The sequence below is a fragment of the Colletotrichum chrysophilum genome (genome assembly GCF_026319265.1).
Source record: "Colletotrichum chrysophilum strain AFK26 chromosome Unknown scaffold_39, whole genome shotgun sequence".
NCBI classification, from domain to species: domain Eukaryota; kingdom Fungi; phylum Ascomycota; class Sordariomycetes; order Glomerellales; family Glomerellaceae; genus Colletotrichum; species Colletotrichum chrysophilum.
Window position 1 is genome coordinate 237,707 of NW_026517326.1, and position 27,186 is coordinate 264,892.

At 57.4% G+C, this 27,186-nt stretch overlaps 12 protein-coding genes across 12 annotated transcripts; 5 read left to right on the plus strand and 7 right to left on the minus strand.

Moving 5' to 3' along the window:
* Positions 1–3: 3 nt before the first annotated feature.
* Positions 4–2,146, plus strand: COL26b_005698 (uncharacterized protein; the record flags this gene model as incomplete). The annotated part of the gene is made up of 2 exons (XM_053178537.1): positions 4–544; positions 600–2,146. 2 exons carry the CDS (start codon positions 4–6, stop codon positions 2,144–2,146), a joined length of 2,088 nt encoding a protein of 695 aa, XP_053037548.1.
* A 240-nt stretch (positions 2,147–2,386) lies between these two features.
* Positions 2,387–7,099, minus strand: COL26b_005699 (uncharacterized protein; the record flags this gene model as incomplete). Its single annotated transcript, XM_053178538.1, has 3 exons — positions 2,387–6,030; positions 6,081–6,934; positions 7,008–7,099. The coding sequence occupies 3 exons, from the start codon at positions 7,097–7,099 to the stop codon at positions 2,387–2,389; spliced, it is 4,590 nt and encodes a 1,529-aa protein (XP_053037549.1).
* Positions 7,100–7,641: 542 nt separating this feature from the next.
* CRP74 (60S ribosomal protein L10a) lies at positions 7,642–8,456 on the plus strand (the record flags this gene model as incomplete). The annotated part of the gene is made up of 3 exons (XM_053178539.1): positions 7,642–7,728; positions 7,833–8,136; positions 8,194–8,456. The coding sequence occupies 3 exons, from the start codon at positions 7,642–7,644 to the stop codon at positions 8,454–8,456; spliced, it is 654 nt and encodes a 217-aa protein (XP_053037550.1).
* Positions 8,457–8,874: 418 nt separating this feature from the next.
* Positions 8,875–9,918, minus strand: COL26b_005701 (uncharacterized protein; the record flags this gene model as incomplete). The annotated part of the gene is made up of 1 exon (XM_053178540.1): positions 8,875–9,918. The coding sequence occupies one exon, from the start codon at positions 9,916–9,918 to the stop codon at positions 8,875–8,877; it is 1,044 nt and encodes a 347-aa protein (XP_053037551.1).
* Positions 9,919–10,817: 899 nt separating this feature from the next.
* On the plus strand, positions 10,818–11,283 carry COL26b_005702 (uncharacterized protein; the record flags this gene model as incomplete). Its single annotated transcript, XM_053178541.1, has 2 exons — positions 10,818–10,988; positions 11,044–11,283. 2 exons carry the CDS (start codon positions 10,818–10,820, stop codon positions 11,281–11,283), a joined length of 411 nt encoding a protein of 136 aa, XP_053037552.1.
* Positions 11,284–11,401: 118 nt separating this feature from the next.
* Positions 11,402–12,214, minus strand: CWC15 (complexed with cef1p; the record flags this gene model as incomplete). Its single annotated transcript, XM_053178542.1, has 3 exons — positions 11,402–11,455; positions 11,509–12,126; positions 12,182–12,214. The coding sequence occupies 3 exons, from the start codon at positions 12,212–12,214 to the stop codon at positions 11,402–11,404; spliced, it is 705 nt and encodes a 234-aa protein (XP_053037553.1).
* Positions 12,215–12,500: 286 nt separating this feature from the next.
* Positions 12,501–13,456, plus strand: COL26b_005704 (uncharacterized protein; the record flags this gene model as incomplete). The annotated part of the gene is made up of 2 exons (XM_053178543.1): positions 12,501–12,664; positions 12,724–13,456. The coding sequence occupies 2 exons, from the start codon at positions 12,501–12,503 to the stop codon at positions 13,454–13,456; spliced, it is 897 nt and encodes a 298-aa protein (XP_053037554.1).
* Positions 13,457–13,663: 207 nt separating this feature from the next.
* On the minus strand, positions 13,664–14,365 carry COL26b_005705 (uncharacterized protein; the record flags this gene model as incomplete). The annotated part of the gene is made up of 2 exons (XM_053178544.1): positions 13,664–14,253; positions 14,317–14,365. 2 exons carry the CDS (start codon positions 14,363–14,365, stop codon positions 13,664–13,666), a joined length of 639 nt encoding a protein of 212 aa, XP_053037555.1.
* A 678-nt stretch (positions 14,366–15,043) lies between these two features.
* Positions 15,044–16,317, minus strand: COL26b_005706 (uncharacterized protein; the record flags this gene model as incomplete). The annotated part of the gene is made up of 2 exons (XM_053178545.1): positions 15,044–15,732; positions 15,783–16,317. 2 exons carry the CDS (start codon positions 16,315–16,317, stop codon positions 15,044–15,046), a joined length of 1,224 nt encoding a protein of 407 aa, XP_053037556.1.
* A 1,249-nt stretch (positions 16,318–17,566) lies between these two features.
* Positions 17,567–18,743, plus strand: COL26b_005707 (uncharacterized protein; the record flags this gene model as incomplete). The annotated part of the gene is made up of 3 exons (XM_053178546.1): positions 17,567–17,625; positions 17,683–17,848; positions 17,916–18,743. The coding sequence occupies 3 exons, from the start codon at positions 17,567–17,569 to the stop codon at positions 18,741–18,743; spliced, it is 1,053 nt and encodes a 350-aa protein (XP_053037557.1).
* A 267-nt stretch (positions 18,744–19,010) lies between these two features.
* Positions 19,011–20,497, minus strand: COL26b_005708 (uncharacterized protein; the record flags this gene model as incomplete). Its single annotated transcript, XM_053178547.1, has 2 exons — positions 19,011–20,093; positions 20,141–20,497. The coding sequence occupies 2 exons, from the start codon at positions 20,495–20,497 to the stop codon at positions 19,011–19,013; spliced, it is 1,440 nt and encodes a 479-aa protein (XP_053037558.1).
* Positions 20,498–23,681: 3,184 nt separating this feature from the next.
* COL26b_005709 (uncharacterized protein) lies at positions 23,682–25,519 on the minus strand (the record flags this gene model as incomplete). The annotated part of the gene is made up of 6 exons (XM_053178548.1): positions 23,682–23,709; positions 23,772–24,079; positions 24,134–24,790; positions 24,894–24,950; positions 25,003–25,236; positions 25,292–25,519. The coding sequence occupies 6 exons, from the start codon at positions 25,517–25,519 to the stop codon at positions 23,682–23,684; spliced, it is 1,512 nt and encodes a 503-aa protein (XP_053037559.1).
* Positions 25,520–27,186: the final 1,667 nt, after the last annotated feature.

The window sequence follows — 27,186 nt, forward strand, 5'->3', positions numbered from 1 at the left end:
GAAATGGCACCGCATCACGAGCCCTTCAAGGGCCTCGCGCCTGTAAAATGGTCTTCCGTCGAAGAGGAGGATCCCAAAGAATTCCTCGGCGGCGTCTTCTCTGATGCCCAGACGATAGTCGACTCAATCCCCGTCCCCGCCGCCGTCAAGCAGGCCACGACGGGCCGCGCTCGTTCACACACCGATCCGCCTCAGCCTGTCGCCGACATCAACCGCAGCCTTTCCCAGCAGCGCCAGTCCGCCGCCTCCCTCAGCCTGTCGCGTGACCTGGCCAAGGAGTGGAAGGAGGTCAAGGTGAACCCTAGGGACAACCCGCTCGCCATCAACGTCTATAAGCTCGCCTCCAAGGACGGCAAGGGTAGTTGGTTCGCGCGGCGCAGTGTTCACGATGGCCTCACCTTTGAGAAGTGGAAGCTAGGCCTCGAAAAGGAGTTTGCCGAGTCGATGAAGGTTCAGACGGGTCCTGGAGCCGGCGCTATCCGTGGAATTGGCGCGGAGAAACGGGTTGTTCATCAGGTTGTCGAGGGCGCCGGGAAGATGGAAGGTGAGTGAGCTGCAACTGATGTGGCCGTCAAATTCGCTGACCATGATGCTTGCAGTTTTCCAATTGTCGGCGCAGTTCCCGGGTCCGACCGCTCCGAGGGACTTTGTCACTCTGCTCCTGACTTCCGACTTTTCCGGCAACCCTCCCGCACAGGAAGGCGGGAGGCGACCGCTTAGAACCTTCATGATCGTCTCGAAGCCGTGCATACATCCCGAGTGCGCCGAACGGCCGGGCTACATTCGAGGGCAGTACGAGTCGGTGGAGATCATCCGCGAGATCCCTTCCGACAAGCCCTCAATCACCCGTGCAAAGTCATCGATCGATCTGAGCCACGACGGTCCGAAGGAAAGGCAAGCAGTCGCCGAATCCATGGGCAGAGAGGCTGTTCTGCGGGCGGCCAAGAAGGCTGCTGACCCCGAAGGCGGACGACAGCGCGGAACTTCTGTCGACAGTGCACCGGCGAGAGATGACGCCGGGCACAGCGCGGAAGGCATTGACGAGGAAGCTTCAACGACGGTTGAGTGGTTGATGGTAACTCGCAGTGACCCTGGCGGAAACGTGCCCCGGTTCTTGATCGATCGCGGCACGCCTGGTGGTATCATCGGCGATGCAGGCAAGTTTATTAAGTGGATGACCGCCAAGGCTGCAGACGATTTCACGGCGTCAGACACGGAGCAGGAGGAGACAAAGGAGAGTGCCAAGCAAGCCGAGGCTGAAAAAGTCGCATCACCAATGGAGGTCGCTAAGGAGCCCACGTCCAATCTCGTACCAGATCCGTCGGCACAGGATGAGACTGTCCCGCCAAGTAGCAACGGCCTCTATGGTATTATCTCAGGGGCCTTCGGACTGGCAGGGTCTGCAGTGGCAAGTCGGCTCCCTAACGGTCTGCCCGGCATGTTCCAGGCGCCAAGCACCAACGGCTCGATAGCTGAGGAAGACGAGCGCGACGAAGAGACAAACGAGAGCGATACCTCGTCCATCCGCAGCTTCGCGTCGGCCGTTGAGAAGACGGATGAGGGCGAGGCCCTCACGCCTCCGGACGTTACCCACCAAGACACCATGTCTCTGCACTCGTCTGGTTCGGGAGCCAACTCCCTGCACAAGTCGACGACCTCGCATCACGACAGGGAGCTCAAAAAGCTCCAGGAACGCCGGAAGAAGATGCAGGACAAGATCAACAAGATGCAAGAGCGCATGTCTACCAAGCGCGCAGAAGACACGCAACGCGATGCCGCCCAGCAGGCCAAGTTGCGGGAGAAACATGACAAGGAGATTGCCAAACAGGAAGAAAAGTACCGCCGCGAGCTCAAGAGGCTCGAGGAGCGACGGGAGAATGAGGAACGCAAGGCGGAGGAGAGGAGGCGCAAGCAAGCCGAGAAGGAGGAGAAGGGCAACATGGCCATGGAGCTCGAGCGGGTCAAGACAGAGCGTGACCTCGCGCTGAAGCAGATTGAGGTGCTCAAAGGGCAGATTGGAGACCTGCAGAGCCAGAACACCATGCTTGTGGCCAAGATGGGCCGCCTGGGTGGGCTGAAGAGGGAGGATTCGGCGGCGTGGAGCACGTCGGGGGAGAAGTTGACCACCCAGAGTGTCTCGAGCTAGGAGATGCAACACATACGTGAGCCGTGGGGACTGGACACCTCGCATGCCACACAAAAGGGGGACGATACATGACTTTTGTTATTCATACTCACAAGCATCGGGATGGCGTCGGGGCGTCTTAGCCTTCCTTTTTCCAAGCCTCTCCTTTAACTGGAATTTCGAAAACATTGTACACGAAGTCTAAACAAACTTTTGTCTATCAAATCTACATCCAAGTTGTTGGTATATATCTGCTTCTCTCTACAACGTAGCCATCTCCATCAAGAGACCGTGAAGTCGTCCCTTCTCACCCACGGTCTTCAACTCGACCAACTTCTCTCTCAACCCCTCGACCTGCACACCCGTCTTGACAAGCGCCGCAGCACATGTGATGATTCTCGCGCAGACGGCGTACACGTCGGGCACAGAAGCCCAGCCCAGGGGTCCGTCGTCGGTGTGCTCCTCCTTGGCAAGCTTCAGCAGGGCAGCGAGACCCTCCGAGGTCCACTGCGCCAGCTGCTCGTTGTCCGTGCCGCCGGCGACGGTCTCGAAGACGGCTGCCCAGCGGCGCGACTCGCGGACTTCGTCGACGAAGAGGTTCTGCTCTTCGATTGCAAAGAGAGAGTCGTCGAAGCGGAGAGCCTCTGTCAGCTGAAACTCGGCGGTCGTCTGGCCCGTCATGCGGGAGCCCACCAACGTGTGGAAGGACGGCGCCGAGGCGTAGTTTGCCGACATGTGGCTGAGCAGCCTGTCCGCTGCGTCGAGGGGCGCCAGGGACTGCGAAAGGATGTGCTTTGCTGAGAGGCACGCCATGTCGCGGACCTCGTCGTCGTCGTCGTTGAGCGCGTCGTAGAGGGCGACCAGGGCCGGCAGACGGGGTGCGTCTGCGTCTGGGGCGGAGACGACGGAGAAGAAGGAGGCGAGGGAGGCGGCGGCCGCGATGCGGGTGTCGAAGGGGGATGAGTCGTGGCCGGCGGAGGACATCATTGTACCCCAGCCAAGAAGTGATTGCGAGGTGGCATCGCCGCGGAGGACGAGGGTCGCCAGCAGGGGCCCGCTGGCGCGGATGACGGCGTTGGATAGGTTGGGGTTTATCGTCTTTGTGTTTGCGTCTTGCCAGAGGGTGATGAGGGTTGAGGAGGCGGGAAGGAGGGTTGACTGGTTTGCGGACAGGACGAGGTCGATGTTTGAGGCGAGGTTTGTGAGGGCTGCCGCGCGGAGATCGGGGTGGGTTGTCAAGAGGGCGAGGTCGGTGTAGAGGGCTGCGTAGGATGCCGCATCCTCTGGGTTAAGACGGGGGTGACGCACACTGGAGAGGGTTTCCAGGATGGTGATTGTCGCCTCGACGGAGGTCGTGCTTGTGGACAGGAGAGTGTCGCGGAGGGAGGCGGCGGAGGGGTGGGTGTGCACTGCATTGACGGCGAGTTGCGTACGGAGGAGGGCGCTTTGCGGCGGCTGAGAGATTGAGGCGGGTGTCGTAGGGATCGTGAGGGTGAAGTTGGAGATGAGGTTTTGGACCTCGAGGTAAGCCGCGCGGATGTCTGGCGTAGACAAAAAGCATGCAGGAGCGTTCGCGTCAAGGTTTTGGAGGATCGAAGTCAGCCGCGGGACCGCGACGGAGAACTTTTGGGGGGAGACATCGGAGAGGCGCTCGAAGACGGCCTTGAGGGTGAGGAGGCTGCCGTGAAGGTGGTTGTTACGATTTGAGACGTCAGATGCCACAGCGTCGGTGATGATCTTCTCTCCCGCGTTCACCCAGTCATCGTCGCGGAGGAGGAACGAGCAAAGAGCGCGGGCTGCCATTTCACGGACATGCCACACAGGGCTGCCGAGGTAGCCAGTGACGAGATCGTAGAGCTCGTCTCGTGAGGTGTCGGGAGGCCCGGCGCGGCGGATGATGTCGAGGGCGGGGAAGACGGACTCGGCGGCAATGGTGCTCGTGCTGGGCTTCATGACCTCGCGGCCTGAGCGGAGGAGGTTGAGGAGGACGTCGGGGAGGATGGGATACTTGTGGTACTGCAGGCGCGTTGTACGCCCGTCCCAGCCTGCCTCCAGCGTTGCCTTGCTCTCGTTTGTGCCGAAAAGGTTGTCGAGGAGACTGCGGAGGAAGAGCAGACCGCAGTTGCGAATCGCCCAGACTTCCGACTTGAGACTGCCCGCTGCGAGCTCGAGGCACTGCGGGATGTGCGGGGCGGATTTGCCGAGCTGGGTGATGAAGGAGGACTTGAACATGTCCTTGAGACAGTTGAGGGCATGGACCTGCGGGAGCTTGGTGTCGTCTATCTCGGAGACGTAAGCAGGCTTCTGGGCGATGGCCACGAGTTCTGAAATCACGTCGTCAAAGGAGGGTTGCGCGGCGTTGGCAGAGACGATGCCTGTGATCATTGCGGGGATGCCTGCCGAGCGACGAGTTGTGGAGGCCTGGGCAAAGATGCATTCCTTTGTCCCGGCGAACCAGACATCGAGGAGGTTTTGAGATCCGTCGTCCGAGGCATCAAGGTGCTTGACCAGTTGACAGCAGGTCGCAAAGGAGAGCGAGACTGTGTTGAAGGCACCGCGGTGGCGGAGGCTGGACAATTGAGTGAATGTTAGAGTGCCGACCGTCGTAAATAGGGAGTTCGATGGGCGGAGGGTCTCTGGCTGGGGCTTGGATTTGAGTGGCAGGACCATGACGCGCATCAAACTGCTCGACTCGTGAATTGCGCGGAAGCTATAGCTGAGAAGGTCCTTCGTGTCGAGACCTTCGAGGTCTTCGAGCTCTTGGGGGAGGTGGCCTTCGGGGGAATCGTCGCAGAGGATATCTCGGACGGCGGCCCAGATGCGTTCGCAGCACTTGACGATGCGGGTTTGTAGGGTTGTCATGGTCGCGACTTCGGACTCGGAGAACTTCATTTCAACAGCGGCCTGCCAAATGTAGCGGAGAGAGGCAAAGTAGCCGTGGACGGGGGCCTCGAGAACAGCATTGCCAAGGTCGCCCTCGGCGAAGGAGAGCTTGGTCTCGAGGAGGTCAATCAGTTTGGCGATGTGGGCGATTTGGGCGTCTCGGTCGCTGTAGAATCTGAAGAGGAGCTCGTTGGTCCGGGCTACACCGTCGGCGTGGTCGGCGCGAGCCGTTCTTCTGGCAATATCTTCAGCCCTGGCCAGGAACTCCTCCAATGTTGGCGAGACTCCTTGCGTCCCAGTGAGGCACTTGAAGCGACTGTCGGAGAACAGGCTCTTCAAGACAGAAGTGCTGGCTTCACGCACGTCGTCAAAGGGGTCCATGATGAGGTCGAGGAGTGTGCGTGTCCATCTTCCATCAAAGTGGTTGAAGAATAGACTCTCGTCGTCCTCGGTCTCCCAGGTCTTGGACTGGTCAAACTCAAGCTTGAGGATGAAGATGACTGCCCTCAGCGAGGTGAAGTGCCGTTGGAAGGACGCAGTGGGAATCAGCTCTGAGCGCAGGAACCGCAGATACCAAGCCAGGAACTCTTCATGCTGCTGCAAGCTCTCGGTGAGCTTATCCTCGGGCCAGAATAGGATGTTGGTGCGGTGGTTGGCCTGTTTTGCAGGTTTGGGGGCGGGTTTGGGCTTCCCGTCAGCAGGAGGGGGCAACGCCTTGATGGCCTTAACGCGGTCGAGACTCTTCTTCAGGATGAAGATGGCGCCGCGACTCCGCTTGAACATGTCTTTCAGCTTGCTCAGAACCTCCATGCGGAACTTTGCGTCCGACTCTGAAAAGTACGTTTGCAACTGAACCTGCAGCAGACGGAGAGCTACGGGAGAGTAAGGCCTGGTGGTGGAAGGGGACGCAATAATGAGCGACAGGGCGAGTGAACGCAGCTCATGGGAAGGATGCGAAAGGACTTTTTGGAGAACCTCCTCTTCCAACACTACTGACGAGGAATCCTCTTGGACGATGGCACCTGGAGATCATGATGAGCAATCGTATAGACTCAGGGGTCAAACAACTTACCAGGCTCCTCAACCATGCCGACCTTCTTGCCAACCTCCAGCACTGCGAGGTTCAGCTGGGCAAGAGTATCCAGCTCGGCACTAGAATCAGACGCAGACCATGAGCTGTTGATCTGCTGCAGGATCTGGACAGAATCCTTGCGGTCATCCTTGAACAGGGGAAGGAAAACGTATGTCTTGACACCCTCCAAAAGAGAGGGTGTCGCGTCAATGGCGGCTTGAACCCAGCGGAGCCAAGCCACGACGCTGAAGCCATCGGTGCCCGTTGCTTGGGGGTTCTTCAGAGAACTCTGGCGCAAAGCACGGAAGATGGTCACGATGAACTTGCCGGCAGTGGGGCAAACGTAGTGCATCGTCATCCAGCCGAGCATCTGGCTGAAAAAGTCTTGCCACAGCGCCATTTCAGAGTCCCAACTGCAAGAAGGCTGCGTGCGCCTATAGCTGGCGGCGATATCTTCAACGGTAAAAACCTTGGCAGCAAAGTAGTCCATTGCCTTTAATGACGACTTCAATAAGGGCTTGGTGGACTGCGGCCCGATGATGGATATGAGGGTGTCGAGAACGGTCGTCTTGACCACCTCAGCAACAGCCGGGTCGGGATTGCGCCTGATCAGAGAAGGCAGCAGTTCCAGGACCAGCTTCATGGACCGGTGCTGCTCCGTCTCGTTCCACTTGATGAAGAAGTTGAACAGGCCCAAGCTGGGCTCCTTGGAGAAGGCCCATTCTCTCAGGGCGGGCTTACTGGACTTGGAGCTTTGCTCGACGAATCCACACAGCTTCACGCATGAGTTCCCAGAGATGCCTTTTGGCTGGGCGGCAAGAGACAGCAGGTGGTCAAACACGTCTTGAGCGAGACTAGGGTGCAAAAGTCAACCAACTACACCCTCAGAACAACATTTTGGAATTTCTTTATTTGGAATATTCTTACGGCGTCCATGACTCCTCCGGCTGCTCCTCGACCCATTTGAGCAGGTCGCTCGGTTTGACGAAACTCTCGTACTTGGGGGCGTCTTGCTTCATCGCGATCTCATCATGGAGGGGCACGGCGAGATGGAGTAGAACTGAGGGGCACAGAAGCGAAGTACTGGCCGAATGAGTGACAGGGGTTGGCGCGATCCTCAGGGTCTCTGTGGCGTACGACGGTGATGCACCTGATCTCGTACTTTGACTTTCGCACCGAAGTCTTACATAAAAATGCCCGGCGCAAAACGAGTTCGTCAGAGCGATGGTATGCTGTACCGCGCGCCGAGTGACATGCAATGAATTTTCACCGAGGGGCACGACCAGCAAGGTACATGGAGGGGCGGTCGACTCACTGCAGCCAGCGGCCGGCGAAGACTCATTCGGCAGGCGGGAGGCGGGCCCCTCAGCCAATCGCCTGCGCCTTCTGGAACGACACGCGCACGGGCCGCACCCACAAGTGGCCATCCCCTCTGCCCTAATTAAAACGACGCCGCCCCGCCCAAACTTTTCTCGAGCCTGTCCTTCTTTTTTTCGATCCATCACCCAACAACCCATCAACATCTACCGTAAGCACCAGATTACTGGGAGATATCGCCAAGATGTCGAAAATTACGGTCGCCAACGTCCGCGCTCAGGTCGGTGAGCTCCTCGAGTACTCCCTCGAGACCAAGAAGCGCAACTTCCTTGTCAGTATTCCCTCCCCGGGCGGCGTCGCAACATTTTTCGAATCGAGAAAACCCCAAGACTTGCGCAACGTCAATCGTCACCACACCCGCTAACCCCCCCATAGGAGACTGTCGAGCTCCAGATCGGCCTCAAGAACTATGACCCCCAGCGTGACAAGCGTTTCTCCGGAACCGTCCGCCTGCCCATCGTTCCCCGTCCCAACATGAGCATCTGCATTCTTGGTGACCAGCACGATATCGACCGTGCCAAGCACGGTGGCGTTGACGCCATGTCCGCCGACGATCTCAAGAAGCTCAACAAGAACAAGAAGCTGATCAAGAAGCTCGCTCGCAAGTACGACGCCTTCGTCGCTTCCGAGACTCTGATCAAGCAGATCCCCCGTCTCTTGGGTCCTGGTCTGTCCAAGGGTATGTCGCGTCTCCTCTCTTGCCACAATCGAACAGCAGCTAACCATTTCCTCACAGCCGGCAAGTTCCCCACCCCCGTCTCCCACTCCGACGACCTTACTGGCCGCATCAACGAGGTCAAGTCCACCATCAAGTTCCAGCTGAAGAAGGTTCTCTGCATGGGTGTCGCCGTCGGCAACGTTGGCATGACCCAGGAGGAGCTCGTTGGTAACATCATGTTGGCCATTAACTACCTCGTCTCCCTTCTGAAGAAGGGCTGGCAGAACGTCGGTAGCCTTACCATCAAGGCTACCATGTCTCCCCCCAAGCGCCTCTACTAAGCGCGTCGTTGGTTTTCTACGGCGTCTGTGCTAGAGTACCGCTGGGGCTGCGTCCTCGCGTGCTTGTGATGAGTGCATGAGGCACGCTGGCCTAGTAATGGGAAAGGACTACGGGCAATCATAGGAAGCTCTGCGCTCGGATCAGGAGCCGGCCAATACAACATCCTTTTCCGAACAAACACTTCTGGCACATTGTGAGAAACCGTGACTATGTGAATTATGTTTGATGTCACAGTGTTGCTAAACCCCATTTTGGGCTTGGCTGCTCAGAGCAGTTCATACATGAGACATCCCTTCCTAGCTAACAGCCATGCCACACAACCGATCTGCCATTCGTTTCTGCGCTGAACGCAATATTTGAAGAATATTGTTTTGACCACTCCCAATCAGCAAGGTGCAACAGTCAGCCAAAGGCCTCTTAGCAAAGAATACCATGGACGTCGCAAAACTTCTCAGACACCGGGAGATTGGCGGCAGCGTCCTTGGCCGCCCTATCTGCCTCGCCGTTCCACTGGCGCGGGATTCTCCAGAACCGAACCTGCATGCCCCTAGCCTTCAGCTGCTCAATCCTGAGCAGAAGCGTCTCCCACAGGTCACGATTCTTGACGCGGCCGCCAGTGCTCAAATGCCAGTCCTTGCGCATCCATGCACGCACCCAGTCCGTGGCGCCATTGACGACGTAGGTCGAGTCCGTAGCGATGACAATACTTTTGAAGCCCTCACCGTACCATTCGCGGAACCGCAGTGCGGCGATGACGGCACGCAGTTCAGCGCGATTGCTGGTGTGTTGGTAAACCTCGCCACCCGGGCCCTGGTCCTCGAGGCGCAAAGAGATCACGCCGGACTCCTTCTCCGAATAAGTGGGCTTGAAGACGAATGCACAGCCGCCGCGGGCCTTTGCGGCGCCGTTGTCGAGGCAGGCTCCGTCCGTGTAAATGAGGGCCTCTGACTTGTTGTAGCGGTTTATGAAGCGGATTACATTTGGTATTGCCTTTGTGCTGACACCGGGAGGGAAGTGGTCCACCGGGGATAGAGCGTCGTTGCCTGGTTCAAACACGGTAGGAATGACGTTACCCTGTGGTTTCTTGTTGAGGTCGTAGTCCCTTCCGAATGGCCCTCCCCGGAGAGGCTTGGACTCAATGATGCCCTCCGCGGCGAAGTCGCGCTTACGTCCGTACTTGCTGTTGGCGACATCGTCGAAAGTGACATCACGGGGCAAGGCGTTGATACCGGTGCTGAAGAGCTCTTCGTCTGATGAGTCGTCCATCAAGCGGCCCTGGCGGAACTTGCGTTCCAGACGCTCAAGTTCGCCCTCTTCCTCGTCTTCGCCATGGCCATCTTCTACCTCATAGCTGAAATCGAGGCAGCAGCGTCCGCAAACGACTTGGTGATGAAGCGCGCAGACGGTGATGGTCCGCCCATTGGGCAGGTCGAGATAGTCGATGTCCGGTGGTGAAAACATGGCGTTACCCCGCTTGGCATTGAGGAGGTTGTGATAGACACAAAGATGTTGATGAGAAGGTAGAATTTTTCTTTCTGACAGAGGGGGAAGTGGAGCTGTCGGGAAGTCTCGTTCTTGAAATCAATCAGCTCAGGGAGAACATTGACGTTGGCAGGGAGGATGTATTTGGCAAATCATCTGACGAGTCAAGCTGAGATTATATATGAGTGATGGTGCAAGGAGACGCGGACGGAAAAAAAAAGGAAGGAATGATCTAGGGTCAGGTCAGTGAGGCAGGCGCAAGGAATCGGAAGTGGCGGCCTTCAGTATCTACCTTGCCTAGGCAGGGAAAGAAACAGCGACCAGGAAGAAGGAGAGGCAAGAGAAAGAAGAGAGCTGTGGCAGTAACGCCCGATACTGAAGCGACGCAGAAGGAGCAATATGTCCACGTTGTCATTCTGTCTCATCTCCGATTGAAGTAGCAATTTATCAGTCCCAAGCTTCCGCAAATAGCTGCTGCAAACGGGCACGTTGAACGGCCGGGCTTCCACCGTCCAACCCACGCGAAATCGATCACATCGTGATATGTGTGCAAGAAATAATTTGGGCAACACTGGCGGAGTTTACTCCGAAGACCTGGTACTTTGGGCCCAATCCAATTGTGAGCTGCAGGGACCTGAAGACTACTTGCGTGTGTGCGCGTGTCGACAACATTGGAGAGCAAACAGCAACCTGCACCAAGCCACTGCCGGTTGATGTTATCCGGGCCAGCACCCTGAAGGTTCCCGCCTATTTAAATTAGAATTCAACGTGTAAAGCAACACTCACAGATTCTCGATCAGAATGTGTTCATCGTGTTTTGAACTGCACAACTTGTCTAGAGATAGACCTAGCGTCACCTGTCAACGTGCATCACCAATATGAGCGGCCAAATTGCCACAGAGACGCCACAAAACACAGTCTGCAGCATAGCCTTTCTCAAGCGCAAAGCGGACTTGACGCAGGAGGAGTTCTACCATCACTGGGAGAATGTCCACGGGCCTCTTGTCAGACCCTGGGCCGAGAAGCATGGCTTCATCTCCTACACCCAGGTAAACACGCCGCACTCCCGTTGAATACCTCGACTAAGAACGTCCACCATCACAGGTCCATGCCGCGCAGGCGATGAACAAAGGAGCAACACCTATAGGACCCGAGTCTCGCGATGCCAACTCTTTGGTGGGCTTCGACGGATGCGCCGTCTTCGAACTGCCCAGCCTCGAGGTGTTTACAGCCGCTTTCAAGGATGACTACTACCTCAACGTGATCGAACCCGACGAGAAGAACTTTATCGACAAGAAGGCCGGTGTAATGAGGTCCAGGGGCGATATGAGGAAGATCCTGTAGTGACAGATTCTGGTGGTGTATTCACCGAGTGCGCCAAGATCGACAGGATACGAAGCCGCATTCGAAGAATATGCGATGCGAAACGAAACTGAATGTCACTAAAGTCGGTGGTGGGTATCTATCTAACGTACTTGCTCATGAATCGCTTGTGGAAATCTGAGCGGAGGAGATCCTGTAATCGAGTTAGCAAAGCCGCACACATGCCAATCCACACAACAAACTTACGTTGATGAACTCCTTGCCCTTCTTCTCCTCGGTGCCTCTCGCCTGGTTCTTGAAGACGACGTCGTCATCCCACCGTCGCTTCATGGCGAAGTCGGGCTTATTCAGCAGCGGGTTCCCTAGCGCAATGTCCCGCTCCCTTTCCTCCTCCTCCGCCTTGGCCCTCTCTCGCTCCTCGCGCTCCCTCTTCTCCGCCCTCTCGCGCCTGATCTTTTCCATCTCCCGCTGCAACTCTGCCTCCTCATCATCGCTGCCCTCGTCGCTGTCGCTATCATCATCCTCCTCTTCGTCTTCCGAATCGGCGTCTATATCTCGCGACTCTTCCAATATCCTCCGCCTCTTCGTCTCAAAGTCTTCCTCGCCATCTGCTTGTGATGCCGCCTCCAGAGCGCGCTTCACGCCACCGACAGGCGCGTCGTCGTCGGCAGCGGATGGGGGAGGAGCACCGCCGTTCTTCTTGGCGAAGTGAGCTGCCTCGGCGGCGAGGAGCTCGGCTCTGAGATCGCGGGGTTCGTCGTCGGCCTCGCCGCCCTGACCGGCCTGGCGGAACTTGAGCTGCGTGTGCGCCGGAAGGAGGCGTTGATGGTAGGCCGGACCGCGCAAGGCTTCTTTGCCTCGTGCCTAAATTTATTTGTCAGTATTCAAAAGAAAGAGCGAATGGAAAGGTTGAGCGTACCGGATCGAAGGTGGGACGGTGAGCGGTGGTCATTTTGGAATGCTGTGTCGAGATGTAGAAGTCGTGTTGATGATTGAAGTTGGCTAAACTGGGTCGCAAAAGGGACCTTCTCCAGATGCACTGCTGCACGCGCAGGTGGCTGACAGGCCCAGGTTCAGCTGCAGGGGTACTGTGAGCTAAAGCATCCACCGCCCGGCAGAATTTTTGCAGGCGCCCCACCAATACGATTGACCTCAGTAAACACTTCCAGTAACTCCAGAGTGGCTCTCAGTCCGAACTGTGAGAATTGGCCCTTTACCGCAAGAGTCCAACCGCCAAAATGCCCAGAGAAGCCGAGCCATCAGCAAATGAGAAGGCCTTCGTCACACAAGCTCTCAAGGAGAACTTGAGGCTTGACAGCCGCGAATTCGACCAATACCGAAAAGTTCAACTCACTTTCGGTGATGAGTATGGAGTGGCCAATGTAGAGCTGGGCAAGACGACGTACGGAAATGGTCAATTCTTGAGAAGCAAAGAACGGCATGTGCTAACCAATCTCACAGAATCCTCGTCAAAGTCTCAGCAGAAGTCACAGTCCCCTACGCAGACCGCCCATTTGAGGGCATATTCCAAATCGTCACTGAGCTGAGCCCCATGGCGTCGCCGGCCTTTGAGGTCAACCGCCCGACCGAAGCCGAGGTCCTGCTCTCACGCCTGCTCGAGAAGACGATCCGCCGGTCCGGCGCCCTCGACACCGAGTCGCTGTGTCTCGTTGCCGGCCAGAAGGTCTGGTCCGTCCGCGCCGACGTCCACGTACTTTCCCACGACGGCAACCTCACCGATGCGGCCTGTCTCGGCGTCATCGCCGCCCTGCGTCACTTCCGCAAGCCCGACACCAGCAACGAGGGTGAGGCCCTCACCATCTTCACCCCGGCAGAGCGCGAACCGGTGCCCCTGAGCTGGCTGCACAGCCCCTTCTGCGTCACCTTCAGCTTCTACGGCGACGAGGGCGAGATCACCCTCATCGACGCTAACTGGCTCGAGGAGCAGCTGCGGACGAGCAGCCTGACGGTCAGCTTGAACAAGCACGGAGAGATTAGCCAGATTTCCAAACTCGGAGGGACGCCCGTGGAGGCGGTGACGCTGCTGCACTGCGGCAACGTGGCGCTGCAAAAGGCCAAGGATTTCTCGACGCTGGTGGACGAGAAGCTCGCGGACGACGCCAAGCGGAGGGACAAGGGCGGTCTCATCTCGGAGCTGTTGTCTGCGGAGAATGACAGAGTAGTGGACGCATAGATTTGTCATGCCTGACGTAGAAGAAAAATTGTAAAATGATACCCAGCCATATACGCTCTCTCTGGAACCATCAAACATTGGTAGTGAACATCTTCTCCCGTAGGGTACTCGTCCTCCTCTTGGGGCCAAACTCCAGAAACGCCGCTCTAATGATTTGTGAAACATCATTGCCTCGTGAACCGAAACGAACATTCCCCGTACGCAGCATCACCGCATCACCGGCGGCCTCGACTCCTTGTTCCACTTCACTCGCGACCTCACCCACTCCACCGCCTCCTTCACGCCCGTCCCCGTCAGCGCACTCACGGGCAGCACCCTCGAGTCGCGGATGCTGCTCGCCTTCTCGCCCTCAAACACCTTCTTCACCAGCCCCTCCTTGATCCTGACGACCTCGACGCAGTCCTCCCGATCCTGCTTGTTAGCCAGCACCAGCACCGGCACGCCCTCCGTCTCGGAGTGTTGCAGCACGTCCTCCAGCACCAGGCGGCACTCCTCCAGACGCCCCGAGCTGTCGTGCTCCAGGTTCCCGTCGCCGATATCAGTCGAGTCGATGATGAAGACGATGGCGTGCGCGGAGGCGTAGTAGCTCTGCCACAGCCGGCGCAGCGAGTGCTGGCCGCCGACGTCCCAGATCTTGAGGTACATGTCCGGCAGGGTGATGGTCGATACATTCTGGCCGACGGTCGGGACGGTTTTGAGCTTCGGGTCTGGGTGCGAGGGCAGGAAGAACGACTTGACCTGCTCGTGGAAGGTGGTCTTGCCGGCGTTGTCGAGGCCGAGGAGGATGACGGAGTATTCTGCGCAAAGGAAGCGGATTAGCGAGAGCCGGCCAGACGACGTGTCGTTTCAAGTGCGCGAACCTTCTTTACTGGTGGCCAGGAGGTAGAGGCCCTTTGCGAGGTGGTACATGGTGGGCAGCGGTCGCTTGCGGACAAGCTCGTCGCGCAGTCGTGGGCTGGCGGGGCGGCGTGGCAGGTTATCGGCGACGGAGGCTTCGTTGGCGGCGCAGGGCGGGATGGGGACGATGGAGGTGAGGTGGATGGTGCTTACCGTCCACGACGGGACGGGAGCTGACGCTGGAGCTTGGTTGTTCTTCGGCGCTGACACGCTGTCCGTAGCGCCGTCGGTGGGGGCAGTGCAGGGGTTTCAAGGGACTTTGCGTTGGCGGCTCTTCAGCCCTATGCCGCCGTCATGCGTGAGAACCCGGAGAGTCGACTGATCTAAATCTCCGCATGTTCTGATCGACGGATGCTTGTTCGAAGCTTCAACTACAGTTCTCTGCATCGTTGTTGAAAGTTTGGCCTGTATGTCAGGTCTTGTTTCTTGAGCGGCTGATTTCTGCATGCCAGATAGCCACCGTTGATTGCTCTTCACTTCAGCCAACTTTCTTGCTCGTGCCGTCGTCTTCGCCGTCTACACCCCGCCTCCTGGACCTGACCTATCTCAAAATGTCACCATAAGAGAGCATTCACAGTACATCTCACCATATAGGTGTCATTTCGTCACACATACACTTTCACGTCTATTCATCCAGTTCTATCCATCGTCTATGCTCGCTACAACCCCGCCGGCGCCCGAATCACACCCTCACATCTTGGGGATGGTGGTTGCGTATCCCTCAATCACCGCAGTCATCAAACGGTTGGCAATGGCCGTGGGGGGAGGCAGACGGAGGCTGCCCTCCTTGTATCCCTCGGGTGCCGCCTCTCCAAGGCCGCTCACGCCGGTCTTGAGCGCTTCCCTCACAGTCTCAAAAGGGAACCATTGGGCGTCCTCGAGCTCAGGGTCGTTTCCAAGGTCAATGGTCTCGCCGTCAGGAAGAGCCTGGGCGATGGCTCCAATCATCAAGCTGGCAGGGTACGGCCACGGCTGGCTCGAGTGGATGACGACTCTGCCAACTCTCACACCACTCTCCTCCAAAACCTCGCGGCGGACAGACTCCTCGATGGACTCGCCCGGCTCGATGAAGCCCGCGAGGGTGCTGTACCAGTGGGGAGGCCACCTCTTCTGGCGACCAAGGAGCACCTTCTGGCCGTCGGCAGAGACGACGGCGGCGATCATGGTCGGGTCTGTCCTGGGGAAGCTGATGTTGGAGACACCGCCGCGCGTGGGGCATTCGGGCCTGTCAAGCGCAGCCCCGGTTCCAGCAAGATCCGTGGGAGGACACAGGCGCTTGTAGCCAGTGTTTCCCGACAGGGTGGTTTGCCCACAGCCCGCGCAGAACTTGTTGCGGGAGTTCCAGTCAGCAAGCGACCTGGCCTGGGCGTAGATGCCGGCTGGTGTGCGTTAGCATATGGAGATTGTGTTGGTTCTCACGATGACCTACCAGCATCCGGCTCGAGAGTAATATGCCTGGTACCCTGGAGGAAGTTGTTGCCCTTGGCAGACTGAGCCTCGATGAGCTGGTTGGCAGCCTCTGCGTACGGGCCTTTGGGGGTCACGTCAACGGCGAACCAAGGACGGCCCTGGAGACCCTTGTACTCAAACGGGACCTTGGCGCCCTCCTCCAAGCCGAGGAAGATGATGAGCGGGCGGGAGACGGAGGAGTCGTAGTTCTTGATAAGGTCCTCCTCGGAAGGCCCAAAAGGGTCCTCCGAGGTCACAGACTTGACATCGTCAAAAGACACGAATGCGAGTTTTGAGGGGGCGCTGGTCAAAGGGCTGAGGTCCTTGAGGAGCATGAAGTTGGTCTCCTTGGCCTGGAACGCGGATCTGATAAAGGTGTGGTCGGTCCGCAGCCAGCCAACACGGTTCAGGGCGCTGCCGGCGAAGTAGTTGACGGTCTCCCGTCCGAATTTCCGGGACAGCATCGAGTCGGGGTGGTCGACGGGTGCAGGGAGATTGGGGATCTGAGAACCCATGCCGAGGTTGGTTGGGCAGCGGTGAAGCTATCGCGGGATTTCCGGGTGCGTGTGTGACAGTTGTCGCCGATGCAGGAGACAATGTGAGTGGCTTGAGCTCTCGGGACCAAGATAAGTGATTATGGCTGGAGCCTGTCAAGCAATCACTTGGAGTGTTCCTGGAAATGCAAATATTCAAGACGTGTAGTGGCGGCGGGCTGTCCCGGCTGATTAATCAGATGTAAGAGACACGGATGGCGGGGACGTAATGCGATGGAGCCGTGACGGTGAATCACGACTCGCCGCCTGAGCTCCGATAAATGGAGCTTCCGGAGATCCCCTGTGGGCGCAGAGCAGCCGTGCGGGAGCAGGCCATCGACTGGTCATTACCTGCCCGCCCTAGGCAGGTAGGCAGGTAGGCAGGTAGGTAGGTACCCGGAGTTGTCGCGGCATCGGCCTGACACCCGCCAGCGATGGACGCCAACACTGCCCGACACATCAGGTCCAACTCTGTTGCGAGAAGCCAGACATATTGCGAGCCTTTATCCAGTGGAGGAGACCCCGGGATGAGCTGGTGACAGAGGGACGGCGCTCCAATGGCAGCCCGCGACAAGTCAGATGTCAAGTGAGATGAGGTGCTTAAGCTTATCTCCACTCCGACTTGGCCCCCGAAATCGCCCAGAAAATCGAGGTCCGGTGGATTGGGGGATCTTGCCGAGGCGAAAATTCCGATTTCTCAGTCATCGTCCACCGCCCACCGCCCAGGGCGTTCCCGGTCCAGCACTGGAGGACGAGCTGAGCACTAAATTCCTGCACAGCAGCACCTGGCAAAAATGGGTGTTTCAGCGCGTCTTAGCGTCTCTTCCCCCGCATTTTGGCGACCCTTTCCGGCGACAGTGGGCAATAGCGGTGACGTCGTGGCACCTCGCTAAGCTGCAGCTGGCGAAATACCTGCTGGCGCACGTGTCCGCCGATGGCGCGAGGGAGCGCCGAAGCGGAAGTGGGAGCAGCTTTCCAATTTTTCGACTCATTTTCGCAATTGTCTTGTCCATGGAAAAGTCTTTCCACTCGACATCGCCAGGATTTGTAGGAGGACACCCCTTTTTTGCTATTGCCGTTCCTAATGTCGAGTCGGCAATTTCCTTACTAGACTAATTGATCACTTCCCTTCCTTCCCCAGGATCTTTTCTTCTTCTCCTTTGTTTCCTCATATCGTTGTCTCCTTTGTGGTACCACTTTGTCGCATCACGCCTCCGACCTGCGCATCACCATGGCTCCCCCTACCGAGCCTCTCAACCTCGATGTTGAGGCCATTTCTGGCATTTGCGGGTAAGTTTGAAAACGCCCACCTCCAAAATTTCCAGTCTCTGACCTGATTGCGTCTAGCTCCATCTCAATTGCGTGCTGGGTTGTGGTCTTCTCCCCCCAGATCCTCGAAAATTTCCGTCGCGGCAGTGCCGACGGTCTGTCGCTGCAGTTCATCATTGTCTGGCTGGCTGGCGATGTCTTCAACATCCTGGGCGCCGTCCTTCAGGGCGTTCTCCCGACCATGGTGAGTCACGGCCCATGCATGCCTCAAGCATCGATGACCCTGGCTAACGCTATGACTCCTTGCCCAGATCATCCTCGCCATCTACTACACGATTGCCGACATGGTTCTGCTGGGACAATGCTTCTACTACCGCGGCTTCACCTGGAAGGACGAGGTGGTTCCCCCGACCCCGAAGCCGCGCAACCGCACCGGCGAGCCGAACGAGCGGACCGGCCTCCTGCCCGCGTCGGCCATCGAGCGTGAGCGCCGAGGCTCCGACTGGTCCCATCTCTCCCCTGCCGTGCCAATGCGCCCCGAATCCGCGCCCGCTCCTCCGCCGAGGCCCTCGACCGTTCTGCAGGCGATTGCCTGGAACACCACCGCCATCATCATGGTTTGCGCCGCCGGCGTCCTCGGCTGGTTCCTCAGCCGCGGGTACTCCGACAAGGAGCCCGACCACAGCAACAGCGACGAAGATTCCCTGGAGTTCAACACCCTCGGCCAGATCTTTGGCTGGCTCTGCGCCGTCCTGTACCTCGGCTCTCGCCTGCCGCAGCTCCTTCTCAACTACCGCCGCAAGTCCACCGAGGGCGTCAGCATGCTCTTCTTCCTCTTTGCCTGCCTCGGCAACCTGACCTACGTGCTGAGCATCTTTGCCTTTGAGCCCCACTGCAAGAACGAGTGCTCCCCGTCCGAGGCGAACCGCATCTATGGCCGCTACATGCTGGTCAACCTCAGCTGGCTGGCCGGCAGCTTGGGCACCCTGTTCCTCGACATGGGCATCTTTGCGCAGTACTTCATGTACCGCACCGACGGCGAGCTCAGCGACATTGAAGAGGAAGATGACGAGAGCATCGACGAGGATCGCTGGGACCAGCGACCGCTCCTCGCGCGTGGTGACTCGTCATACCCCTAGACGAGGCACATCCCTGATATTTAATTGTTTTTAGAGTATTGCATATACGGAAGTAATTTTGGCGCATTTTGAAAAGGAAAAGGGGGCAATCGTTTTACAAAAGAAGTCTTGCATTGTGGGGTTACAATCGGCGCAACAAAAATGGTCATCACATCTGGAAAATAAAACGGGACAGGTCCGCAGAGGTAGATCATTTGACATAGATCATCTGATGACTGCTCTAGAAAAGAATTGAATTCAGCTTGCATACTCATTCACCTATCCCTTCTACAACCACCCGATTCTCTTCCAGAAGAAGCTCGCTCCGCCCATGAGAGCAGTCACGCCCGTGAAGATGATCAAGGTGCCGTACCCGCTGCCGTACCCATGTGCCAACTCGCCCTTCCACGGGGAACCGCTGATTAAGGCCTCGCTCAGCGGTCCCGAGATGACGTTGCCGATGCCACGCCCGGCAGCCAACATGCCAAAGACCATGCTCGAGTCGACGCCGCGCTCCTTTTCACGTTCGTGATCGGTGACCTGCTTCATAATGCCGGGCCACGCCGACGTATACGCGCCAGCAAAGAGCCCGTACACGACGCAGAAGAGGTACAGCACGCCCAGGCTGGACGAGAAGCCCCAGATGAAGAACGTGCCGAGCGCGGCGCCCACGCTGGCGAGCATGATGCACGACGGGGCCGAGAAGCGGTCGACGAGCGAGCCCATGCCGATGCAGCCGAACACGGAGGCGACGTTGACGAGGAGCAGCGTCAGCGCGGACGGGAAGGCCGAGGCGCCGAGCGAGCTCTGGGCGTACATGGGCAGGTAGATGCCCGGGAGGAAGAAGCCCAGCGCCTCGACAATGTTGGCGAGCTGGTGCAGCACGAAGGGGCGGCTCAGCATGAACTTGAGGTTCTTAAAGGGCGCGGCGTGAATGGGCGAGAGCGACATCTGCGAGACGGGCAGGCGCGGCTTGATGAAGAAGGCGAGGGGCGCGGTGAGGCCGAAGAGGACGCCGGACCAGATGCGCAGCGTCGTGCGGAAGCCAACGGTGCCGAGGAGGTACTCCAGCAGGAGGGGGATGATGACGCCGCCGAGGCCGGTGCCGGACCACATGACGCCGTAGGCGAAGCCCTTGCGGCGGACGAACCACTGGTCCATGTAGAGGATGCAGGGCAGGTAGGCGATGGAGCCGCCGACGGCGTAGAAGATGCCCTGAGTCACAATGAGGTGGGGCACGGTCTGGGAGAAGGAGGACATGGCGAGGGCGATGCACATGATGAAGAGGCCCACGATGGGTGCGTGGCGGCTCTGGTGGGGGAAGAGGCGGAGGAGGCCGATTACGAGGAAGCCCGAGAGGTACATGATTCCCTGGGGAGGTTAGTGTCTGGGGCATTCGGGGCTCGTCGGATTCATACCATGGCGCAGGTGCCGATGACGGCGATGTTTGGTTGCCCGGCGAAGGGGGCGTTGGTGGAATAGTAGTTTTGGAAGACACCAAAGGCGAAGGGGAAGCCCCATACGAGCACCTCGATGGCGAAGCACGCGGCAAGGAAAAGCCACGCCTGCTTGCCGCCGTCGACGGGAGGGAGCGAATCAAATTCCTGGCTGGAGCGGTGGTTGTCCTGGACATTGTCGTCGACGCCGGAGCCAGACTCGGGGCTCTCTGCGGCGTACGGATCCCGAAGAGGCGGGGTCGCGGCCGGAAGAGGTGCCGTCAGGTCCGGGTCAGCCCCGGCGCGGAGGTGTCTCAGCTCGGTTTCTGAGGTTGACATTGCTTCCGACTCTTCAGGCGGCGTTGCTTGCAAAGACTTTGTTGTCAATTGACAATCTGAAGAAGTGCTGCAGAGTTGATCGGGAGCCGTTCCGGTGGGAGTTTTAAAGTCTGAAGGGTTGCAGAGGTAGCGGGGATCGGCTCGGATTGGGTGCCCACTCTGCGCCCTCCGCTTGACGGCTGTTGATCCCTGGGGTTCAGCCAACCGAGGGCGCGCGCTAATCCCACTGCATCAGATTTTATGGGTCTTGTTGGTGCTAAGGGTGCATGCAGCCAAGATTTTCAGGTCGGATTCCTCTGGTCGCTCTTTTCTCTCTCTAGAAGGTTTGTTCGAATTGCATGTAAGCAGTGTCGCCGGTGCACCTGACCGGAGACATCGCCGAGTCTACCGGGTCCGACTCCGGTTTCGGACCCACTCGGTCCGTGGCATGCGGCACCGGCCTACCTTACCTATTGCAGCAGCACGCACGAGACGCTCGCGGAGCTGAAGTCTGGTGCAGGCATAACTTATTCAAAATGCCGCCTGTCGCATGCCTCTTCACCTGGGCGATCGGCCAGTCTTGATTTGACCCGACTTGCTCAACTTGTGCAAGTCCTGGCAATCTACATACGACGTCTGGCAAGCAAGTTTGAAAAGTGAGATCTTACAATCTCGATACTATTGTAGCTCGAACTTCATCAAACCGCATCATTCTCAACCTCGACTTCATTGGATCCTCCATCTGAAGTCGGCGGTTTCGAATTGAATCCTTCCCTTAACCCCGACGAAAGCCGCTCGAACTCCAAACACGTCGCTTCCAAGTCGAGCAACAGATTGTCTCTCTTGAATCGCCCACCAAGGGCTGAAGAATGTTCTGGGCGCCGCAACCCTGCAGCCCGTAATACCACGTCAGATCGCCCATCATTGTAAGCGGCGATCGCTCGGATTCGGGCCCAGAAGAAGGAAAAAAGAACCCGTCAATAACCCGATCATTGGTTGGCAGACCGAGTCAGCCCATGGCGGGTTACTGGGATCTCTTTACTTTAACTGCCACCGAACAGCACCCTTTCTTAGCATATCCGTCAAACAAGTGTGCCGCGTCACTATTAGCATGTAAATGAACGTAGACTAGTAAGCCTCAAAATAGCCCGTTAGTCGCATTCCTACAAACCCCTCCTGCAGCCAACATCAACCGTCTCATCTTCCACTCTCACTGTCGCATGAATCCATTCAGGACAGGCACTGAAAGGCATCTTCGTCCCAAGAGGCGATGTCAAGGCAGGAACAGACTTTTCCTTCCGACGCAACCTTCCCACCGTCTGTCACTACTCAGTACCGACCGCATGCCCGCGTTTGGCGTCACCCCTCGCTGAGGTCATTCCCCCCCACCACGTACACCACCCCAAGGATCCCCCACCATCCACGACAGCAGGCACACCACGAGGTCAGGCGAAGGAGCCTTGTCTCGCACCGCCGCCCACGACTCGATGAAGGGATATCCCGAGCTCGCGTCACGCTGCCAGCCGCTTCACCTTCCTATCCCACGGTGAACAGCCCTCGGCTGGCGGCCGAACAGCTTCTGTGGTAGTCCTCAAACCCGCAGCAAACACCGGAACGCGCAGCACGACCTGCAAGTGCCGCCTGATGCAAGCCCGGTCCATCCTTGCAGCTTTTCCTTTGAAATCCGTGTATTCACACAACGGATGTCGTACCAACACCCCGGTCTTGCACTCTTTTTCGGACCACTCGTCTGGCTCGGATTAAGTTGCCCTGAGCTTTAATTCTCTTTTTCCAGGCCAAGGCTTTCTTCCAGCTGTAGCCAGTCTGCCTTCCGTTATGCAGATGGGGGCCCAGAGAGACCCCCGGACCTGGCGAGGGCGGCGCGCGGTCCACGGTTTCTGATTGTTCTACGGCCTGGTCTTCGAATCTTCTGCTCATTAATAAAAAGGATTTCCCGCACGTCCTCGTGTTTGGTCTGAGGTTTTCTCTTCCTTTTTGTCTTGTTGTGCCTGAACCTTCGATCCGTGTTTCCAACGTTACATCGACACCTTTGGTTTCGAAGCTGAAAGAATTCCCGGTCTTCTTCTGTCTGAGTCGACGCGACGACATACAATATCCGGTGTTTCCCATCCATCGAAGAATTTGACGAGGACGAATTTGTCTCACTCTGTGTAATACGTAATTTTCAAAATGTCGGGTCCGGTCGAGTACAACCAGATGCCAAGGGAGCCTGCGCCGGCGATGATTGTGGAGCCGAACCATTCCGAACAACCCGTGAGTTCCGCCGTCACCCACGATTTTCGGTCTCTGGACTCGAATGAGCAGCTCTTCGCTCCGTAACTGAGATGCTAAGCAATTCCACACTGACGGTTTGTACCAGCGCTTGGTAGAGCCCATGAAGATGGAACAGTCAACGTCCCTACGAGGCGGTAAAGCAGACGGCGGAGTAAGCAAAGCCCTCCAGCTCCCAACCCATGATTCTCCTCATCAACTTCCCCAAACTTGACCACGTCTTGTAAAAGTCCTGTCGTTTTCGCAAAACCACATCGACGCCCTCAAGTCGCGCGTAGGTTCGGGGAGGCTGATGCTCGAGACTCACCATTGGAATTTTCAACAGCTAACAAACAACTCTCACCTGCTGCAGGCCATCTGCTGCGGTATCTGCGCTGGCCTCTGCTGCTTCGAATGCCTCGAGTGTTGCTGCTGCTGCTGTTAGTCGACTCCAGCGGCGGCCCGATCAGATGTGACAACGAGGCACCGACCGGCTGCTCCTCACTCTTCACTCTTGTAGATCGAATATGCGAGTCGGCGTCGAAGAACACGAAACGACCGCTCTTGAAACCCCGATCCGCGCAAGCGGCGGGCGACTCGTGTGAGCACTTATGAATTTCACGGACGGAAAGGGACGGGCGCATTTGCACATATACCAAGGCCATGAGTTTTTTCATGAGCCACCAAGATCATGTATAAATCTTTAGAACAGTTTCTAAACAATTGTATTTGGGTATTTCAAGCTTTCTTCGCGGCGCGCATCATCCACGGCTGCCCGCTCGGCTTCTTGTGTCTTCTCGAACCTCGGCGCGGAGGCGGTGGTAGTACACGGCGTCTATCCTGTCAAACGCATGCTTGACTCTAAGTGAGGAGACTCTCGTCTAGGTCGTTTGTCTATCGCCATCTTTTGTTTGCATCGTGACATCGTAACTTCTTACAACTTGGCGCGGGGCTCCTCGGGACTGATGTCGGTGTTAGTCTTCGGAAACGAATGTGTAGATATGAATGAGGACGGGGAACTTACGCAGCAATCTTCTCAGTCGCCTTCATGATAGCACCACCGAGCGTCGGGTTGACCTTGGAGAACATCTCGTAGGTGCGCGAGCGGACCTCGGGGATGGCGCCAGCAAGAGCGCCAGAGATGTTCTTGACAAAGTTCTCCTGCTGGCCGGGTGTGCGGCCGAGGACATTCCAGAGACCGTTGGCCTGCTCGTAGTCCTGGTCGGTGATGGGGCCGAAGAGATCCTCGACGACCTTGCCGGCCCACTGCTCGTGAGGGCTGGCGGCCTTGACGGGTGCGTAGTTGAGAGGGCGGAAAGTGGAGGGGTAGTTCTGAATGCGGTTAACATAACTAGCATGGGGAACTGGTGATAGATTTGAACTCACGGGGTTAGCACCGTAGTTGCCGTTGACAGCCATGGCACCGTCTCTCTGGAAGGGGTTGAAGGAGTTCAGGGGCTGGTTGACGGGAATCTGTTGGTAGTTGACACCAAGACGGTGACGATGGGTATCGGGGTAAGAGAAGAGACGGCCCTGAAGGACGGGGTCGGCTGAGGGCTCAACACCGGGAACCAGGTGAGAGGGAGAGAAGGCGACCTGCTCAATCTCGGCGAAGTAGTTCTCAGGGTTCTTGTTGAGGGTGAGCTTGCCGAAGGGCCTCAAAGGAACCTCGCTCTGAGGCCAGACCTTTGTCAGGTCAAAGACGTTCCACTTGAACTTCTCGGCCTGTTCGGGGGTAAGAGTCTGGACGTAGACTGTCCAGCTAGGGTGGTCGCCCTTCTGGATGGACTCAAAGAGGTCCTGGGTGTGCCAGTCGGGATTCTCGGACGCCATCTTGCCAGCCTCCTCGTTGGTGAAAGTCTTGTTTCCTTGGTCGGTCTTCAAGTGAATCTGGACGTAAACGAAAGAGCCATCGGGCTTGGTCCACTTGTGCGTGTGGCCGGAATAACCGTTCATGTGTCTGTAAGAGTAAGGAGTTCCACGATCAGAGAACAAATGCATCAATTGATGGACGCATTCCGCATGGGAGGACCAATAATCGAACTACATTTAACGTTAAAAAGCGTTATTTCAAGTCCGGAATCAATTGCTTACCATCTGGTTAAGTTAGCGAAGTCGTGATGCGAGTTGTGGTGTTGAGACTTACCATGGTGGCATCCTTCAGGTTAGTTTGCGGGTGGCGCTTCTGGGTGTGAATGAAAACCTAAAAATGGTAAGAACAATGCCGGAAGGACCAATCCATCAATTTCAATTACCGGGAAAAGACTCGGGTCGCGGAGGAAGAAGATGGGAGTGTTGTTGTAGACCCAGTCCCAGTTGCCCTCCTCGGTGTAGAACTTGATGGCGAAACCGCGGGGATCGCGCGCAGAGTCGGCGGAACCCTTCTCTCCACCGACGGTAGAGAAACGGACGACGGCCTTGGTCTTCTTGCCGACCTGGTTGAGCATGTTGATCGAGGTGATGTCGCTGATGTCGTGAGTGACCTCGAACTGTTGTCGCATGTCAGTGTCTCGCCTTCAGAGACCGCCTGCTGTTCCGCCATACCTCGCCATAAGCACCGGCACCCTTGGCGTGCACGACACGCTCGGGAATGCGCTCGCGGTCAAAGTGAGCAAGCAGGTCGATCAGGTGGAAGTCCTGGAGCAGGAGAGGTCCGTTGGGACCGGGACGCTGCCAATGCTGGGGGTTCTGGACCGGCGCGCCATTGGAGGTGGTGTAAGTCGGCTTCTCGTTGTACCGGTAGGTGGAAGGGGGCTTCTCGTCGGATCCCATTGTGTCGGCTGTCTCTCGGATCGAGGATGAGACTATGGGGGTTCGGATGTGGGAGGGCGGGTTGGAGGGTTACACTGCTAGAGTGTTGTTGCTTAGCTGCTTGAGTCCAAGTTGGATATCAAGAAACAGAAGCGGCAATTGGCAATTCAGATCAAAAGAAGATCAAAGAGGATCTTCAGGGGTCCAGCGGGAGGGAAGGGGAAACATAAATACTTTCAAAGGCTGCGCGCAGAGAAAAAGAAATGCCCCCGGGCAATCCATCCAGCTTGCGATGGGGCCCTCACCTCGGCCCCTCCCCATCACTCTCCCCCCATTTCTTTCGGGTTTTGGGGACCTTCTCCCACTCAGGGCGCTCAAGTTACGAAGCAGGAGCCAGGGCACGACATGCGTCGACCGGCAGGGATGCCATCAGATTTGAGAAGCTCCGGCACGACACGGCCAATGGAATGTCACATAAATGCAAGCTTGGGGTGTTGAGATCCACACGAAGCTCCATTTCGAGGTTTCCTAGCGCTCTTCAACCCCCTTGTCGCTCCACCCGTGGCTTTCGCTGAGTTGTGTCTAAACGATTCAGCAGCAAGACGGTCGGCTATCTTTCAGTCTGTTTTTCAACATGATGTAGAACTCAACCTCGGCTCACCTCTTGCCCGCCGAGCAACGTCTTTAGACGCACGTAGCCGCGTCTCTTGCGTTAAAGAGCTCACAGGCAACGCTGTGCCGTCGGGAGACACCAGCACATCCGGCAAGGGTCAGCAGTGATATATGCTTGTGAGACGGGACATGCGCTCATCCTCGGCTCACACACGTCGCCTGGCCCCTCCGACAATGGCATGGTCCCACAGCAACCTGCCAAGTTGTCTTCTGCTGCCGGGTACACCAGTCATGTCCCGGTGCTGCTGACCTCCCCAGATGTTGCGGGGGAGACGCTCTGCACCGGGACGGTTGTCGTCAAGTTGGAGAGGTTCCAGCCTCTTGAGCGATGCGGAGAAAACTCGCTGAGACGGACGACAGCCAACATGGATTTAGCCGGTACAGCATGTTGCCTGTGACCAACGAGTTTGGTCCTACGGATCCATCAGACCACCCGTATGCACCTCGACGGTCAGGCTAGCTTTGCGCCTGTCCAGAAATTCCGACTAGACGTCTGAAGAGGAAAAGATGTTGCAAGTCGAGCAGCGCGCCAATCGGCTGTGCGCGACGAGGTTCATGCCTGTATGCCTCCAGACTACGCTTGACATTCAAACACCACCGGCCTTTGGATGAACCACGCAGACGACATCCAATGCGAGTGAGTCTCTCTCCATTGCCCGATAAGTCAACCGTCCTTCATGCTATGTGCGAATTTCTGTTTCTGCTCCAGACCCGAGCCAGAGACAGCGGGATTCCCACATCGTGTATTTTACCTAAATCGGGAAAAATGCAGGAGAGCAAATGACATCATTGGCCAAAGACAGGCATGCCTCGCCGGGAAGCGTCCTATCGCGATGGCCTTCCCTGTCCCCGGAGTGGAGCGGGAGACGGCAATCCTGCGCACACCGCCGAGCTCGCGACATGTCTGGGTGGCTCACCACGCAGCAGAGTCGCGTCCAGCCTCGACGTTTTCCCATTGCCGGAAAGGGAGAAAGTGGCAGCTCGCGCTCTCACATGATCGGCCTTCGGTTCGCATT